The sequence below is a fragment of the Salmo salar genome, chromosome 14 (genome assembly GCF_965601325.2).
Source record: "Salmo salar chromosome 14, fSalSal1, whole genome shotgun sequence".
In the NCBI taxonomy this organism is placed as follows: domain Eukaryota; kingdom Metazoa; phylum Chordata; class Actinopteri; order Salmoniformes; family Salmonidae; genus Salmo; species Salmo salar.
In genome coordinates this window covers 45,800,408-45,820,084 of record NC_138304.1, presented here as the reverse complement: position 1 = coordinate 45,820,084, position 19,677 = coordinate 45,800,408, and the positions used below count along the sequence as shown (strand labels likewise).

At 42.7% G+C, this 19,677-nt stretch overlaps 1 protein-coding gene across 6 annotated transcripts in view; it reads left to right on the top strand.

The window, feature by feature from the left end:
• Positions 1 to 19,677, top strand: part of LOC106569597 (ski-like protein) — a 46,559-nt gene that overhangs the window by 12,037 nt on the left and 14,845 nt on the right. For 4 of the 6 annotated variants that reach the window (XM_014141115.3, XM_014141112.3, XM_082961005.1 and 1 more), the window contains exons 3-4: positions 14,272 to 14,370; positions 15,966 to 16,024. In XM_014141115.3, the coding sequence (XP_013996590.2) occupies positions 14,272 to 14,370; positions 15,966 to 16,024 (158 nt within the window). The remainder of the gene's footprint in view (positions 1 to 14,271; positions 14,371 to 15,965; positions 16,025 to 19,677) is intronic. The other 2 variants (XM_014141114.3, XM_082961006.1) reach the window with 2 other exon arrangements.

Sequence of the window (19,677 nt, the reverse complement as noted above, 5' to 3'; positions counted from 1 at the left end):
ATACACCTGTCGCTGTGGCTGAAATAGCCAAATCCACTAATTTGTAGGGGAGTCCACATACAAAAGTATTTCTCACACACTCCGGACTCCGACCATTGCTCATCCTAATATTTCTTGATTCCATTATTTTACTTTTAGATTTGTGTAGTGTTGGATATTACTCTGCTGTTGGAGCTAGGAACACAAGTATTTCGCTACACCCGCAACATCTGCTAAACGTGTATGTGACCAATAACATTTAACTGCTGTTTTGGGAAACTAGTACCGTTAAGCTTCATAATAAAAAAATTACCTGCCTGGCAAAATGATGAACGCAATATGCTTTATTACATAGTGCACAAGTTGACTGCAGTATTTATTTAAAAAGTACTAATTTTCAAAGCGTAAAGTCCCTTACCAAAATGCTAACAAGTATTAAGGAATCCTGATAGACAACACTAACCTAAATGCTAACGACCGCATTGCGAACGTTTTGTACAGTTTCTGACCTAAAGTATGTATACAAGTAACTCAAACCCTACTCAGTTTTCTGCACGCACAAAACTAATATTAGCTGGCAAGGTTCTTGATCCAGGAGGGAATTCTACTGTTACTAGGCACATGCTTGATTTTGGAATAAGCTAGCCATCTAGCTAAGTGGTTAACTAGCTAATACATTAGCAAACCAAATGCACAACAGCAGAGTGTTCAGAACATTTTTAGACAGTTAATTTAATAGTTATAAGATATCTAGCTGGTAGTTGTGAATTGCAAACTGTAATTAGGTCACCTGGCGCATGCTGCACTACTGTGCTTGACACAAGGCTCCGGTCTCTTGTCGTTGTTAGCTTGTAAACAAACACCACGTGACTGTGGACTACCGTAAGTTACATAATGTGACCGATAAAATGAACGCAATGTTCTCTATCTCAACGTATTGCACAAGTTGACTAGGTATTTACTACAGATTCAAATTTATAAAAAAAAATAAGAAATAGTTTTGACACTATTGGGGAAAAACGGTCCACTGACTTTTTCCAAATACTACGTTATACCGCCCAAGCCTACTCAATTGCGTACTTCTCACGTCTCCTCAACCCCTCCCCTCTGACCTCCTCCAATGGGTTTTTGAGAAGGACCTAGAAGGACCTAGAAAGAACTTCAGGAAGTTTGTTTTCCCCAACAGCTGCTGTTTCCATATCCTTATTGGAGTGTTGAGGAGTCAAGGCCCTTAGTCGTGTACCTTCCTATGGAGTGAAAGAGAACATGCCTTCAGCGAGAGCTTAGCTTTGTGTGTGTCTGGAAACCCTTGGACTGGTTTACAATGTGCACATTGACACTGTGTAAACAGTGGCTGGCTGACGAGAAGTAAGGGTTAAACTAACACATTGGTCAGGGTGTGTGCGCCTGTGAGGCTTCTGGAAGTGTGTTTTCCCCAACGGCTGCTGTTTCCATATCCCTATTGGAGTGTTCAGGAGTCAAGGCCCTTGGTCGTATTCAGTAGGTACCAAATGGTGGACAATTGGAGTAGGTAGCTACTTGAACTTATCCAATAAATGCTAATTTTGGCATTTTCGCTTCAGTGTTTTGCTGCAATGAGTTCTACTGAACACAACCCCGGTCTGGTCTCTTCATTGTGCCTAGTGTAGCCACTAGTGATGCACCGACATGACATTTTTGGCCTATACGATATCCAATATTTTCCTTGCCAATAAACGATGCCCATATTTAACATTTTAGCGGCCTTTTAACTACTAGAATGCTTAAAACACACACACACACACACACACACACACACGGACGCAGCGGTCTAAGGCACTGCATCTCAGTGCAGAAGGCGTCACTACAGTCCCAGGTTTGAATCCAGGCTGTATCACATCCGCCCGGATTGGGATTCCCATAGGGCGGCGCACAATTGGCCCAGCGTTGTCCGGGGTAGGCCGTCATTGTAAATAAGAATTGTTCTTAACTGACTTCCCTGGTTAAATAAAGGTTACACACACACACACCACACTGACCAAAAGGTTATTTTGTTGCCATTTAAATATGTCCCCATTATCAGTAAAACAACATCTCTACCTATTTCTTTCACTGACTTGCTGTGCTGTTTCGTTGTTCAGTCGTTTCATTCTCAACCAGGATTTCTATGGAACGCCGTTTGGGTCTTTGCGTGTCAAAAAAGATGTGTCAAATAAGCTTGTTGACCAATCAGGACCTGAATATGACTGCACGTCACATAATTTAACCTGTTGGGGGTAGGGGGCAGTATTTACACGGCCGGATAAAAAACGTACCTGATTTAATCTGGTTATTACTACTGCCCAGAAACTAGAATATGCATATAATTATTGGCTTTGGATAGAAAACACCCTAAAGCTTCTAAAACTGTTTGAATGGTGTCTGTGAGTATTACAGAACTCATATGGCAGGCAAAAACCTGAGAAGATTCTGTACAGGAAGTGCCCTCTCTGACCATTCCTTGAGCTTCTTGACTGTTTATTGAAGACTGAGGATCTTTGCTGTAACGTGACACTTCCTACGGCTCCCATAGGCTCTCAGAAGGCGGGAAAAAGCTGAATGATGTAATTCCAGCCACTGGCTGAAAAACATTAGCGCTTTTGGCAAGTGCTCTATCAGAGGACAATGGGCTGAGGCGCGTGCACGAGTCGACCCAATGTTTTTATTTTCTTTCGTCTTTGAACCTAAACACGCTTTCCCGGTCGGAATATTATCTTTTTTTACGGGAAAAATGGCATAAAAATGGATTTTAAACAGCGGTTGACTTGCTTCGAAGTACGGTAATGGAATATTTAGAATTTTTTTGTCACGAAATGCATCGTGCGCGTCACCCTTCTTTACCATTCGGATAGTGTCTTGAACGCACGAACAAAACAGAGGATATTTGAACATAACTATGGATTATTTTGAACCAAACCAACATTTGTTATTGAAGTAGAAGTCCTGGGAGTGCATTCTGACGAAGACAGCAAAGGTAATAACATTTTTCTTATAGTAAATCTGATTTTGGTGAGTGCTAAACTTGGTGGGTGTCTAAATAGCTAGCCTGTGATGGCGAGCTATCTACTCAGAATATTGCAAAATGTGCTTTCACCGAAAAGCTATTTTAAAATCGGACATAGCGAGTGCATAGAGGAGTTCTGTATCTATAATTCTTAAAATAATTGTTATGTTTTTTTGTGAACGTTTATCGTGAGTAATTTAGTAAATTCACCGGAAGTATGCTAGTTCTGAACATCACATGCTAATGTAAAAAGCTGTTTTTTGATATAAATATGAACTTGATTGAACAAAACATGCATGTATTGTATAACATAATGTCCTAGGGTTGTCATCTAATGAAGATCATCAAAGGTTAGTGCTGCATTTAGCTGTGGTTTGGGTTTATGTGACATTATATGCTAGCTTGAAAAATGGGTGTCTGATTATTTCTGGCTGGGTACTCTGCTGACATAATCTAATGTTTTGCTTTTGTTGTAAAGCCTTTTTGAAATCGGACAGTGTTGTTAGATTAACGAGAGTCTTGTCTTTAACATGGTGTAAAATAGTCATATGTTTGAGAAATTGAAGTAATAGCATTTCTAAGGTATTTGAATAACGCGCCACGGGATTCAACTGGCTGTTGAGTAGGTGGGACGATTTCGTCCCGCCGACCCTAGAGAGGTTAACACGTTAATATTTATTTTTACATAGTTATTACACTCACTCGTATTTCTTATGTCATAACGATTCATCGATATGTATGCTATGATGCTGGTGAAGTTGTCTCGCGCACCTACAGTGCTGGTCATAAAAAAATAAAAGCTAGCTAGCTCATGGATGCATACAATGTTCTTCCCATAAAACATAGCAAAACATCTGTTTCAGTGACGATATAGCTCGGTGTCATCTAAAATAACCCTGATTAACCCTGAACCCTGATTTATAAGACAGTTCTTATTTGATCAATGGTGGTCGGACCCATCTACAGTTGAAGTCGGAAGTTTACGTTCACCTTAGCCAAATACATTTAAACTCAGTTTTTCACAATTCCTGACATTTAATCCTAGTAAAAATCCCCTGTCTTAGGTCAGTTAGGATCACCACTTTATTTTAAGAATGTGAAATGTGAGAATAATTTATTTGAGCTTTTATTTCTTTCATTACAGTCCCAGTGGGTCAGAAGTTTACGTACACTCGATTAGTATTTGGTAGCATTGCCTTTAAATTGTTTAACTTGGGTCAAACGTTTCTGGTAGCCTTCCACAAGCTTCCCACAATAAGGTGGGTGGATTTTGGCCCATTCCTCCTGACAGCTGGTGTAACTGAGTCAGGTTTGTGGACCTCCATGCTCGCTCACGCTTTTTCAGTTCTGCATCACACATTTTCTATAGGATTGAGGTCAGGGCTTTGTGATGGCCACTCCAATACCTTGACATTGTTGTCCTTAAGCCATTTTGCCACAACTTTGAAAGTATGCTTGGGGTCGTTGTCCATTTGGAAGACCCATTTGCGACCAAGCTTTAACTTCGACTGATGTCTTGATGTTGCTTCAAAATATACACATCATTTTCCTTCGTCATGATGCCATCTATTTTGTGAAGTGCACCAGTCCCTCCTGCAGCAAAGCACCCCCACAACATGATGCTGCCAGCCCCGTGCTTTACGGTTGGGATGGTGTTCTTTGGTTTGCAAGCCTCCCCCTTTTTCCTCCAAACATAACATTGGTCATTATGGCCAAACAGTTCTATTTAGGTTTCATCAGACCAGAGGACATTTTTACAAAAACTACAATCTTTGTCCCCATGTGCAGTTGCAAACCGTAGTCTGGCTTTTTTATGGCAGTTTTGTAGCAGTGGCTGCTTCCTTGCTGAGCGGCCTTTCAGGTTATGTCGATATAGGACTCCTTTTACTGTGGATATAGATACTTTTGTACCTGTTTCCTCCAGCATCTTCACAAGGTCCTTTGCTGCTGTTCTGGGATTGATTTGCACATTTCGCACAAAAGTACATTCATCTCTAGGAAACAGAACGCGTCTCCTTCCTAAGCGGTATGACTGCTGCGTTGTCCCATGATGTTTATACTTGCATACTATTGTTTGTACAGATGAACGTGGTACCTTCAGGGGTTTGGAAATTGCTCCTAAGGATGAACCAGACTTGTGGAGGTCCACAATTATTTTTCTGAAGTCTTGGCTGATTTCTTTTGATTTTCCCATGATGTCACGCAAAGAGGCACTGAGTTTGAAGGTAGGCCTTGAAATGCATCCACAGGTACACCGCCAATTGACTCAAAATATGTCAATTAGCCTGTCAGAAGCTTCTAAAGCCATGACATTTTCTGGAATTTTCCAAGCTGTTTAAAGGCACAGTCAACTTAACGTATGTAAACTTCTGACCCGCTGGATTTGTGATACAGTGAATTATAAGTGAAATAATCTGTCTGTAAACAATTGTTGGAAAAATGACTTGTCATGCACAAAGTAGATGTCTTAACCGACTTGCCACAACTATAGTTTGTTAACAAGAAATTTGTGGAGTGTTTGAAAAACGAGTTTTAATGACTCCAACCTAAGTGTATGTAAACTTCCGACTTCAACTGTATGTGATGCTAGCCACAATAAGGATTAGCCACAATAGTGGACTTTGCGGTTAGCCTTCAAAATGAAAGTATGGCACAATTCTACTATTTGTATTCATTTGCATCACTGTCAATTACATACTTTTATTTTGAAGGCAGGCTGCAATTCCACTATTGTTCCTAATCCTTATTGTGGCTAGCTTCACAACACATAACCCGGTACAGTCGAGCCTCACTAGCGAGATGAAGCGATCTGGCTGCTGATAATATTAGCTTTGGGCTACAGGGTTAAATAGCTTGCTAGCTATTTGTTTTCATGAACTGAAGTTCAATTCCAATAAGCAAACAACAAGTGGAAACCTAGCGAACACTTACTCACAAGGATTCCTAAATCATTGCTAAGAATAATGAAAATGAATGCAGATTCTACTGGTCATTGTTTTCAGGCTGGTTGTATTGGTGCTAGCTAGGTACCGAGCTAAGAGAAGTTGCGGTCGAACAAATGATGCATTATTACCAACATGGTATTGTAAACACATTGTTCGTGACCTGTGTTTGCTTGTTGGCAGACTTTTTTTTGTATAGCTTTGACAGTGCTACTGTATCTTTTTTGACACGCAAAGACCCAAACGGTGTTCCATTGTATGTATGTATGTATGTATGTATGTATGTATGTATGTCGTGAAGCTAATAGCAGTGACACTTACTGTGTAACTCCGGTAGAGCAACATTTGAAAAATAGCGCACTTGGTCGGTGCTCGACCAGTCGGCGAAAGCCAACACCCCCCACGACCGAGAACGGTTGATTGTCAAGGGCAATGAATTCCATTATCTTGGCTTTAATGGATTTTGTCTTTTGAGTTGCCTCGCTGATGTTTTGTTACTTTTTCAAATGACTGCTCAATCTACACAGCAGACGTTGTGGGCTAGGTTATGAATACTGTGTTGCACGTGTAGTGCAACATTTTACGTGGCATCATTACGAAATGTGCATACCTATATAACGTAGGTACGTCAGCTTTGACATCGGTTTTGCACATCGGCGTTAAACTAGACATTGGCATATAGATATAGATATATATTATAGAATTTAAGTAATTTTTATTATTTTAAATAATGTGCATCCCTAGTAGCCACTGTGCCTAGCTAGCCTCTCCTGCCTTTACCAAGGGCTCTACACTGATCTTTTTTACAAGGAGCACTTGTGCTCCTAATATGAAAAATGTAGGTGCACAACCTAAAACATTTGAGGTAATAAAGCTAGAATCTTTCATTTTTCTAGGGGCTCTGGTGCCTGTACAATTCAAATTCCAGGTCACACAGCAAAAATATTTAGGTGCATGTGCGAGTAAAATGGTGGCTCTGTAGAGCCCTGCCTTTACCTAGTAAGTAGCCTAGCCAACCTCTGCTCTCCTCCCAGTAATGTCAATAGGGTGTTAGTTAAACCTGGTTCACACAACACCCGGGGAATGCGTGACCTCCTTCAACATTAGTTTTGGGTGTTAAATTTTGACTTACTCAAACTGACCCATATATTTTATTTATTTATAATTTTTGGTTATTTGACCCTTTTTTTTTTTTCTTTTTTTTTCTTTTCCAATTTTGTGATATCCAATTGCTATCTTGTCTCATCGCTGGAACTCCCAAATGGGCACGGGAGAGGCCAAGGTCGAGTCATGCGTCCTCTGAAACTTGACCCGTCAATCTGCACATCTTAACACCCGCATGCTTATCCCGGAAGCCTGATGACCGAAGTCAGTCTGCAGGCGCCAGGCCCGCCACAAGGAGTCGCTAGAGCGCAATGAGCCAAGTAAAGCCTCCCCTAACCCGGACTGGGAACCCCGGTCATGGTTCGGACCCCAGGTCTGTAGTGTCTTAGACCACTGCGCTACTCGGGAGGTGTAACTGACCATGTTTGAAACTGAAAATTGAACTTGGCCTGTCATATTTATTCACACCAAAGATGAAGAATCAAGTTATCAACTTGTGACCCCGATGTGTATTTCAACAATGGAATAGTCACGTAATTGTTTTCTCAACAACTTGTACAGCAACGATCTGGTGTTGATAGTGTCAATAGAGATGTTGGTGAGATAACAGACTTGTGCTTTAAAATAGGGCGATGACGCTACCAGCATGAAAACACGAAGCAGAACAAACTATTTGATCCTTTAAAAATCCTGCTGTATTTAAATTTGTGTGCTATGTTTTATATATTTTTATACATTTATATTTTGGAAAATAAATACATGGATGACAATGTTTTTTTTCCCAACATTGGGGCTATTTTTACTGAAGAAGTTAAATTCGTTTTGTTTCCTTGCCATGGTACTGTGTTTTGCAATACTATAAAAGATGACGATAACTAAACTGGCAGCTCGGGTGTGTGTTTGGTGTCTAAAACAATGAGGTAATGAGCCGGTGAGTATGACGAGTGTTTGAACTTCTCTCTGACACACACACACACACACACACACACACACACAGATAGGGTGGCGTCATCTATGGTGGGAGAGGTTTTGTCTCTTCTCTGATTTAAAGGCAGAGATTCTCAGTGCGTGACTCCTTGGCCTGGTTGTGAAATACCTGTTAGTCTGTCTGGGGGGACTCCGTGTCCTAATATACACGCTTTCAGATTATGAAAGGACACTGGCGTGCTTGTTAGGAATGTGTGTGAGGCTGGGAGCATTTACATACAATTTTGTTCTGAGAGCGCAGTGTGTTTGTCCGTGTGTGTGTCGGTAGGGCCTAGACGGCAGCTGCGGTGCAGACAGCTGCTTTTCTGTCTTCCTCTATTTACAGACCAGTGACTTACATTACCACAGACCAGTCTCTCTCCTCAAATTCTTTCTTGTTCTCTCTCCTCGCTCTCTCTCTATCCTCAAACACGTCTCCAGAACTGCTCATGTTCACTAACTTGCTTAACTATCTCCTATATTGTTCTAAGGGTTCTACTCCTATATTCATACTTTCTGCAAGGTCCTAGAATGGATGTTCCCAGACAGTGTGTCTAGAGGGCCCCCACCACCACCACCACCACCAGTGTTTTTAAACAGTCAATGTCCCCATGGGCCCAATTTAGAAGAGGGTAACAAAATAAGTGTTGCAACGATCCGATAAGGATCTGTCTGGGAGGAGAGGAGGGAAAGGGAGCCTAGAGTATTAATCTAGACAGACAGCTAAGGCTAGGAGTATATTATAAACTGCGTGGTTCGAGCCCTGAATGCTGATTGGCTGACAGCCGTGGTATATCAGACCGTGCACCACGGTTATGACAAAACATTTTTTTACTGCTGTAATTAAGTTTGTAACCAGTTTATAATAGCAATAAGGCACCTCTGGGGTTTGTGGTATATGGCCATTATGCCACGGCTAAAGACTGTATCCAGGCACTCTGCTTTGCGTGGTACATAAGAACAGCCCTTAGCCATGGTATATTGGCCATATACCCCACCCCCTCGTGCCTTATTGCTTAATTATAGCCCCCATGGGAAAGGCTGAGCTGCTACAGGGTGAAGGGAGGAGAGGGGGTGGGTCAGTCTAGGATAGCTGGTTCCTGCTGTTGTCTTGGTCAGCCTCTCCCCTTTCTCTTTTTTATTATTATATGTTTTTCTGTCTTTCTCTACATACTGCTCAGACATGCAAAACCCTCATGAAATCCCCTCTCCTCCCCCGCGTCACCCCTCTCCTCCTGGGTGAGACTAACTTTGACCTCACATAACTTCCACTGAACGGAACACTCAGCCTGGAACAACCCACCTATTCAGCCAATCACACGCGAGGGCGGGCCTCCCTCCTCAGTGTGTCTCCTCTCTCGCTCTCTCCCCCCACTCCCCCCTGGTCTCTCTTTCTCTCCCTCCATCCCTCAAGGCCTGCCTCCCTCTCACTCCCAGCCGCTCTCTCTCTCTCTGCTCTGCCATTTTTTTTTTTATATATATTTTTTTTAACATTTTTTTTTTTCTCACACTTTCTTTCCCCTCTTCCGTAAAAAACAATCTGTTCATAGCTCTGGACGAGAGTCACTACATTATTTCAAACCATCCCATCTATGGAAAGAATCTTTTAAGAGTTACTAGGGAAACGTGAACTCTACACCGAGCAGTGCTCCTGCCCTGTTTTTCTGTCAGGGGCACGGTCAGGGGAAGGGGCTTATTGTAACTGCAGCTAGCTTACATACGCACTCCAGTCAGGCAACCGACTGAACACAGACTGCTGTTCCCTTGTCTCACTACCTGACCTCGATAGACGGCGCTGGTTCCAACAACAAAGGAAAGAGGATAACTAGGAGAACATGGAAAATAGGTTATTAGCATGAGACCAGGTCTCCCCCCCAATTTGGCACCTTATTCCCTATGTAGGGAATAACACCCTATAGAGAATAGGGTGCGATTTGGGATGCAGACCAGAATAATTAGTAGTAAGTAATAAATTGAGTTAACCAATGAAAATATTTAACTGCCCCAATGTCTGGTCTCCCGGAGCAACCAGGGGGCTGTGTGTACTGTAGAGATGTCCTTGTTGGAACTGTGATTTAATGGAGTGATGCCCAGACATGCCCAGGCTTTACACACAGACAGTGCTATACACTCACAGACACAGGAACTGTAGTGTATTCAGACCCCTAGACTTTTTTTTCCTTCACATTTTGTTACGCTACAGCCTTATTCTAAAATGGATTACAATGTTTTTTTCCCCTTCCTCAATCTACACACAATACCCCATAATGACAAAGCAAGAACAGATTTGTTGAAATTTTTAGCAAATATGTAAATGTGATATTTCCGTTTTTTTTTTGGTTTTAATCAAGGAACGTAACAAAATGTGGAAAAAGGAAACGGGTCTCAATACTTTCCGAATGCACTGTTTAAAAGCAGTGTCATCGCTCTCTCGATTCAGAGATGGGGGAAAGACCAGATATGGCATTAAAATAATCCTCTTCTCTTACCACTCAATTAGTGCCTTCACAAAGTATTCATACCTCTTGACTTATTCTGTTTTTCTGGGTAAGTCTCTTAAGAGCTTTGCACGTCTGCATTGTACAATATTGGCATATTATTCAAACTCTGAAGTTGGTTGTTGATCATTGCTAGACAGCCATTTTCAAGTCTTACCATAGATTTTCAAACCTATTTTAGTCACAACTGTAGGGCACTCAAACATTCAATGTCGATTTGGTAAGCAGCCCCACTGTATTTTTGGCCTTTCGTTTAAGGTTATTGTCCTGCTGAAAGGTGAATTCCTCTCCCAGTCTCTTTCAGAAAGTAGACTGAAGCAATTTTTCCTCTGGGATTTTGCCTGTGCTTAGCTCTATTCCGTTGCCTTTTATCCGAATCTCCATTCCATTTCTTTTTATCGTGTGTGTCAGTCAGTCAAAAGTTTGGACACACCTACTCATTCAAGGGTTTTTCTTTTAACAATTTTCTACATAGTTTGTTTTAAGTATTATTCTACTATGAAATAACACACCGCCATGCAATCTCCATAGACAAACATTGGCTGTAGAATGGCCTTAATGAAGAGCTCAGTGACTTTCAACGTGGCACCGTCATAGGATGCTACCGCTCTAACAAGTCAGTTTGTCTAATTTCTGACCTTACAGAGCTGCCCCGGTCAACTTTAAGTGCTTTTATTGCCAAGTGGAAACATCTAGGAGCAACATTGGCTCAGCTGTGAAGTGGTAGGCCACACAACCTGACAGGACAGGACTGCTGAGTGCTGAAGCGCGTAGTGAGTATAAATCGTCTGCCCTCGGTTACAACACACACAGTTCCAAACTGCCTCTGGAAGCAACGTCAGCACAAGAACTGTTTGTTGGGAGCTTCATGAAATGGGTTTCCATGGCTGAGCAGCCGCACACGAGCCTAAGATGAGTGATGAATCGCGCTTCACCATCTGGCAGTCTGATGGACGAATCTGGGTTTGGCGGATACCAGGAGAACGCTACCTGCCCCTATGCATAGTGCCAACTGTAAAGTTTGGTGGGGGAGGAATAATGGTCTGGGGCTGTTTTTCATGGTTTGGGCTAGGCTCCTTAATTCTAGTGAAGGGAAATCTTAACGCTACAGCATACAATGACATTCTAGATGTTTCTGTACTTCTAACTTTGTGGCAAGAGTTTGGGGAAAGCATGACAATGCCCCTGTGCACAAAGCTAGGTCCATGCAGAAATGGTTTGTCGAGATCGGAGTGGAAGAACTTCACTAGCCTGTACAGAGCCCTGACCTCAACCCCATTGAACTCCTTTGGGATGCATTGGAATGTCGACTGCGAGCCAGGCCTAATCGCCCAACATCCGTGCCCGACCTCACTAATTCTCTTGTGGCTGTGTGGAAGAAAGTCCCCATAGCAATGTTCCAACATCTAGTGGAAAGCCTTCCCAGAAGAGTGGAGGCTGTTATAGCAGCAAAGGGGGGGACCAACTCCATATTAATGCCCATGATTTTGGAATGAGATGTTCAACGAGCAGGTGTCCACATACTTTTGGTCATGTGTGCTTCTAAATCTGGTTCTTTACTTGGATAGTTGAAGAAATGTGAGTAAAGCTGGAAGTAGAGGATAAAGTAGCTAATTATCTTCAGCGAGCTAGTTGCACACACTACACTGTCTTCTCTGGCCGTTAGGAACCTCGGGGGGGGGGGGGGGGGCGGCAGAATAGATCCCTGTCTTCTCTGGCCGTTAGAACCTCAGGGGGGCCCCCAGAATAGAACCCTGTCTTCTCTGGCCGTTAGGAACCTCAGGGGGGGCCCCCAGAATAGAACCCTGTCTTCTCTGGCCGTTAGGAACCTCAGGGGGGGCCCCCAGAATAGAACCCTGTCTTCTCTGGCTGTTAGAACCTCGGGGGGGGGGGGGGCCCAGAATAGAACCCTGTCTTCTCTGGATGTTAGGAACCTCAGGGGGGGCCCCAGAATAGAACCCTGTCTTCTCTGGCTGTTAGGGACCTCCAGGAGACACCCTCCTCCTGAGGGTTTTTTACCAAAACGCAGTGACCCTGTCTGTGTGCTACAACTTCACATTTACTCTTAGTGTTGTTTGGGCTAATAGCCTATATCACCCATTTCAAGTACACATTCTGCATGCCATACCAGGACATGAGGGTCTGCCCGTACATAATGTGTAAGCTATAACAAATAGTTTGTGCTGCACTGTGAGGGTATGACCTGGGGCCATTATTACAAATACGCTGGATGACACGAAAGCACACTCAGTGTACTGGCATCCTCATTTCTGACCGTCTCCGGCGCCCAGGGGTAGGAGGGCGGAAATTCAGGGTCGTCCTCCCCCGTCACGTGCACACACAGCTCCCTTCGTCCTCCCCCGGGTCACTTCCTCTCCTTCACTGCTCTGCTTCCTGTAGCCTGATGACTTGTGTGTGTGTGTCGTCACTAGCGTGTAGCCTCACATGACACATTCTTCATCAGATGAGATTCCTCCGGACAGGAATCATTCCTTTAGTTTCTACATTCGTTATACAAATAATTCTGTACTCCCAATCCAATGACCCCTGGTTTCGTGTGTGTGTGCTGTGGTGTGCTTACTATAAAGCGTATCATCATCCCTTCCACCCACTCATGCTTACTACAGTCATTTAGAACACAGTCGTTCTAAAGAGTCCTTGTTACCGCGGAAATTGACTCAACCGCACAAATGCCCAGCCATCCGGTCTTCTTCGGTCAGCTGTTTGTTAAAAAAAAAAAACGTATGACTTAATTTATTTCATCCATAGTCGTGGACTCGGCTGACGACATTTACTCTACTGGTCCGTTGTTTGGTCAATAGGCTGTTGGTCGACCGACATTTTATTTTATTGAGCAATAGCAAAAAAACACTAATCATGGTGTACAAGACACCTATCTGATTGGATACTGTCTGAGTGGACTGATGCATTGTGGAGGTGTGGGGATGGCACAGTCCATCACTCTTAAGACGTGCTACTGAAATGGTTATATTATGTAAGAACAATGGTGCAAAAACAAATTCTCCTGTGTTGGATAGTGGTTGCTGTCTGCGGTTCTGAAACACATCAGTGCGCTGTTGAAATGCCACCTTTTCCTGGACCATGTTGCTACGGTGCGTTCGGGAAGTATTCAGACCCCTTGACTTTCCACATTTTATGTTATTTCTCACGGTCAAGTAAAAAGTGCGTCTCCCTGTCGTGGACTGACCACAGACGCTCCTCTTTGGGTAGCCATGTCTTTTTGTGTTTCCCTTTTTCTGTAGCCAATTGGTGGGCGACAAGCCTGTTTTTGGTCAGGATCGGTCTCTGTTTTGTATCTGACAGAGTAGTAGTCTTTTGAGGCCAAATAGCAATTTTAGTTTATTCAGTGTTTTTGTCAAATGGGTGGTTTTCATTTCTGTAAGAATTTGATTTCCCTGTGTGTTTGGATAATCGGTCTCTCTCTCCTGTGGTAAAATACGTTACTGTAATTGTTCCATGCTATATCCTACAGGCCTCTATATGTTGAAGGTGTATGTCCTTATGTTTGTTGTTTCAGTGCAGTTTGAACTTGCAAGAGTGTGTGACACCTGTGTGATTGTGTGTGCAATTAATGTCTTTAAATAATCCTGGAAAATAATGTCTAGAGGAAGAGTGGAAGCCTCTGGCTGACTCCCTCTTTCTGTGGTACTTTTACCTCACTGTAATTGTTGTGCGTCATAGCCTTCAGAGGCCTACCTCAGACCCTGAGACAAACTCTCTCTTTCTCTCTGTGTTTCAGAAGGTGGTAGAAGAGGACGGCGAGGTGAGGAGATCGTCTCCTCCAGAGCCTCTAGTGTCTCGTAACAGTAAACTAGCCGACAACGACGCAGGGACCAAGGTATGACACACAGGAAGCGGCGCTCTGCTCACGCTGCCGACGTAGCTGGTTGCATTGACGGCACTGACCCCTCCCCCTAACTATTGTTCCTCTGTATACCAAAACTTCTGTACATGTTTTTTTTTTTTGTACTAGAACATGAAAAATGGTTTGCTAGAATGTGTTACTTTCGCTACTTTTGTCAAATGTCTCGCGTCTTCTACCGAGGTTTGAGAGAGAATCAATTCTGTCGATCAGCGCAGCCGATGGCACTGTGATAGCACTGTCAGCTCCATGTACCCACTGCTAGCTGTAGTCTGTCCTGAGGAACCACTGAACTCACTGGGAGTCTGGACTGTATCATGTTATCTCCTCTCTCATACTGACTCTAGTCTGTCCTGAGGAACCACTGAACTCACTGGGAGTCCGCCACTCATGCTGCACAGAAGTTAACATGCTTCAATAATGCAACACGGCATGTCAATGTTGAAATTGCTAATTACTGTCGCAAAATAATGTCCGTTACAGGCTAGAACACTTTAGAATGCAAGAAGATACTGGTAGCTTCCAGCTTTGTAGGCTAACTTTCCTTGCTAGCTTACAGCTGAAGCTAGGGTCAGTTCACTACCCTAGTACCTTGTTTGTGATATGCAAACCATAATGAAAGATATTTCTGATTGTCAAACTCTATCCATTCACTTTATCTTTCCCCAGTCAAGATCATCTTTGCTCGAGCCTCAAACTGACTGTGTGTGAATGACGTAATGGGTCTTAGAGAGAGCACGCACGTTTTATATAATAAGAGATTTCTTCTATGCAAATGTTGTTGATCAGTACAGAATTTCCCGAATGGAAACCGATTGTCATCTGTAGCTCCATGAAATCAGCCAAAACAAGCTCAATAACTCAATGCATACACACACTCCTATTGAATGTACGTTAGCCTGTATTGTGAATAGGTCTAGACTACATCTTGGTTTATGACTAGATGAGACATTTTACCATTCAAATTTGATTGGTTGCATGCACATCTTATTGCGGGTGTAGGGAAATGATTACCATTGAAGTAGTTAGATTGGAGGGGTTGGGAAAAACAAAGTCAAATTGATTGTTTTAATTAATGAATACATTGAAATGTCATGATATTTAACTCAAAAGATCTGTCTGGATTAACGACCTTTCTGTGACTAATAGAACATCGTTTTATTTATTTTTGCTCTGGAATTGTTTTGGTATTCAGTATCGTGATAGTAAACCTGTTATCGGTATCCAAGTCAAAGTTCTGGTATCGTGACAACACTACCACTAACCTTACTCCAACCCCCTTCACCTGAATCCTCACTCCTCCTAAGCACGTAAGCTGACACACTGGGTTCAGGTCCTAACACACTTCCCTATTGAAATGGCAGGCTTCATCCACCACTCCTCTCAAGCATTTAAAGGCTGTGCTCACTCTTCTTCTCTCAACTCCTCACATCACCCTCCCCTAAACACACACAATTATAGCTACAAACATTGACATTCAGATATTATACACCTACTAATCTTTGTTTCATGGTTTTATCGAGATGCAATGAAGACCTAGTATATTAAAAGGTTTATTATTGTGTTTGCAGGTTCAAGCCCAGGCTACTCTGGTGTTCCCCCACATCAAGGAAGAGCCCAGTCACCCCAGGTATGTTAACCTTTACTACCCCGTAACCCTTTATCCTCTCTTCTACCCCCTGCCACAACATTCTATCACCCCCCCCCCCATGGTCCACTCCAGGTACATTTGTTTGCTTATTTGGATACCTCTTATCCCACAATGGAGGCTAATCTTCTGAGTACTGGGGACTGGCTAGCTATGTTTCTTCCTCGTTGGAAGACCTTGCCCTTGACAATCCATGCCAAGTAACTTTCCAAGCAACTTCCTAGGGAGTGTTGCTGTAGCAGTGCTGAAACCCCTGCTCTGCTTCCTACCCTGCCTCCAGTTGGACCCACCGTTGCATGTGTGTGTCAGTGTGAAGTTGTGGTCTACCACTCATTCATCTGGTCCAGATGAAGGCTGAGATTAGCTGGATTACAGGAGGCAGGGCAGCACGTGACATGGTAGACACAGGCAGGTTAGACTACGGGATTACAACTGGCCCCTCATCTGGACACCAGACCAGGGCTGGTCAATGGTTTTTACGGAAGATTTGCTACTAAAGTGCAATGTTAAAAACTTGTGTTTTTCATGTAACAGGAGTGAGTCCCTGTAACATGTCCTATAGTATAGAAACAGTCATTTGGTTTTGGGAAACCTGCTTGTAATTTAACAATGCAAGTCAAGTGGAATCTAACAATGAAGTCAAAATTACATTACTAAGCGGCGGTGTTCTCTCGCTCTCTATTTACGACCTATATAGAGTGCTGTCAGAGTATTCATACCTCATGATTTATTTCACATTGTGTTGTTACAGCCTGAATTCAAAATTGATTAAAATAGATTTTTTTTATACACACAATACCCCATAATAACAAAGTGAACCTGTTTTTAGACATTTTTAGTAATTTATTGAAAATTAAATACTGAAATGTCTAATTTACATAGGTATTCACATCCCTGAGTCACTACTTTGTAGAAGCACGTTTGGCGGCGATTTACATCTTTGAGTCGTCTTGGGTATGTCTTATCAGCTTTACACATCTGGATTTGGGGATTTTCTCCCATTCTTCTCAAGCTCTGTTAAGTTAGATGAGGGAGTGGCGGTGAACGGCAATCTTCAAGTCTCCACAGATTTTCAATGGTATTCAAGTCTGGGCTTTGGCTGGACCGCTCAAGGACCTTCACATTCTTGTTCTGAAGTCATTCCAGTGTTGCTTTGGCTGTATGCTTGGGGTCATTGTCCTGTTGGAATATGAATCTTCGCCCCAGTCTAAAGTCGATTGCACTCTGAAGCAGGTTATCAAGAATTAACCTGTATTTGGCTCCATTCATTGTTCCCTCTATCCTTACCAGTTTCCCTGAAGCTGAAAAGCATCCCCATAGCATGATGCTGCCACCACCATGCTTCACGGTAGGGATGGTGTTAGATGGGTGATGAGCTGTGCCTGGTTATCTCCAGACAGCGCTTTGCATTCAGGCCAAAGAGTTACATTTTTGTTTCATCAGACCACAGAATATTTTGCCTTTATGATCTGTCTTTCACGTGCCTTTTTGCAAACTCCAGGCGTGCTGTCGTGCCTTTTTCTCAAGAGTGGCTTCCGTCTGGCCACTCTTCCATAAAGCCCAGATTGGTGAAGTGCTGTAGAGAGATCTATTTAATCAATTTTGATTTCAGGCTGTCACACAACAACATTTTGAATAAGTCAAGGGGTATGAATACTTTCTGAAGGCACTGTACGTATGATAACCATGTGTCTCTGTCTGTCTCTCTGTAATGTCTGTATATGTATGATAAGGTAAATGTTCTGATCTGTCTCCCTGTCATGCGCTCTCTCCCTTTCAATTCAAAGGTCTTTATTGATATGGGAAACATGTTTACATTGCCAAAGCAGGTGAAATAGATAATAGACCAAAGTGAAATAGTAAAAAATAAACCGTAAACATTACACTCACAAAAGTCCCAAAGGAATAGAGATTTCAAATGTCACGTCTATATACAGCAGTGTAACCATGTACAAAAGTGAAAATAAATGTTGTATTTACAATGGTGTTTGTTCTTCACTGGTTGCCCTTTTCTTGTGGCAACAGGTCACAAATCTGTGCTGTTGTGATGGCACACTGGTATTTCACCCAATGGATATGGGTTATTAAAATTTGGATTTGTTTAGAATCATTCAAATCATAGGCTCCTGAGTGGCGCAGCGGTTTAAGGCACTGCGTCTCAGTGCTAGAGGTGTCACTACAGACCCAGGTTCAATCCCGGGCTCTATCACAACCGGCCGTGATCAGGAGTCCCATAGGGTGGCACGGCGTCGTCCGGGTAAGGAGAGGGTTTGGTCCGGGGTAGGTCGTCATTGTAAATAAGAATTTGTTCTTAACTGACTGGCCTAGTAAAATAAAAAATGTGGCTCTGTGTAATCTGAGGGAAATATGTCTCTCTAATGTGGTCATACATTTGGCAGGAGGTTAGGAAGTGCAGCTCAGTTTCCACCTCATTTTGTGGGCAGTGTGCACACAGCCTGTCTTCTCTTGAGAGCCAGGTCTGCCTATTGCGGCGTTTCTCAATAGAATGTCTATGCTCACTGAGTCTGTACATAGTCAATGCTTTCCTTAAGTTTGGGTCATTCAGTGGTCAGGTATTTAGCCACTGTGTACTCTCTGTTTAGGGCCAAGTAGCATTCTAGTTTGCTCAGTGTTTTTTTTTTTTTAATTAGTTCTTTCCAATGTGTCAAGTAATAATTTTTGTTTTCTCATGATTTGGTTGGGTCTAATTGTGTTGCTGTTCTGGGGCTCTGTGGGGTCTGTTTGTGTTTGTGAACAGAGCACCAGGACCAGCTTGCTTAGGGGACTCTTCTCCAGGTTCATCTCTCTGTAGGTGATGGCTTTGTTATGGAAGGTTTGGGAATCTCTTCCTCTTAGGTGGTTGTAGAATTTTCCGGGTCTTTTCTGTATTTTGATAATTAGCGGGTATGGTCCTAATTCTGCTCTGCATGCATTATTTGGTGTTTTACGTTGTACCCAGAGGATATTTTTTGCAGAATTCTCCATGCAGAGTCTCAATTTGGTGTTTGTCCCATTTTGTGAATTCTTGGTTGGTGAGTGGACCCCAAACCTCACAACCATAATGGGCAATTGGTTCTATATCTGATTCAAGTATTTTTTAGCCAAATCCTAATTGCTATGTCTTCTTCTCTTTCTCGCTCTTTGCGCTCTCGCTGTCTAGTTACTACCTGTATACGTATGGTAACCATAGTTACTACTCTCCCCCTCTCTAGTTACTACCTGTATACAGTGCCTTTGGAAAGTATTCAGACCCCTTGACTTTTTCTACATTTTGTTATGTTAAGGCCTTATTCTAAAATGGATTAAATAAAACACATTTTGGGAAAATGTTGCAAATTGATAAAAAAATACAAAAACAAAGTATTCAGACCCTTTGCTATGAGCCTCAATTGAGCTCAGGTGCATCCTGTTTCCTTTGATCCTCCTTGATGTCTCTACAACTTGATTGGAGTCCATGTGGTAAATTCAATTAATTGAACATGATTTGGAAAGGCCTGTCTATATAAGGTCCCACTTTTGTCAGTGCATGTCAAGGCAAAAACCAAGCCATAAGGTCGAAGGAATTGTCTGTCAAGCTCAGAGACAGGATTGTGTCGAGGCACAGATCTGGGGAAGGGTACCATAAAAAAATTCTG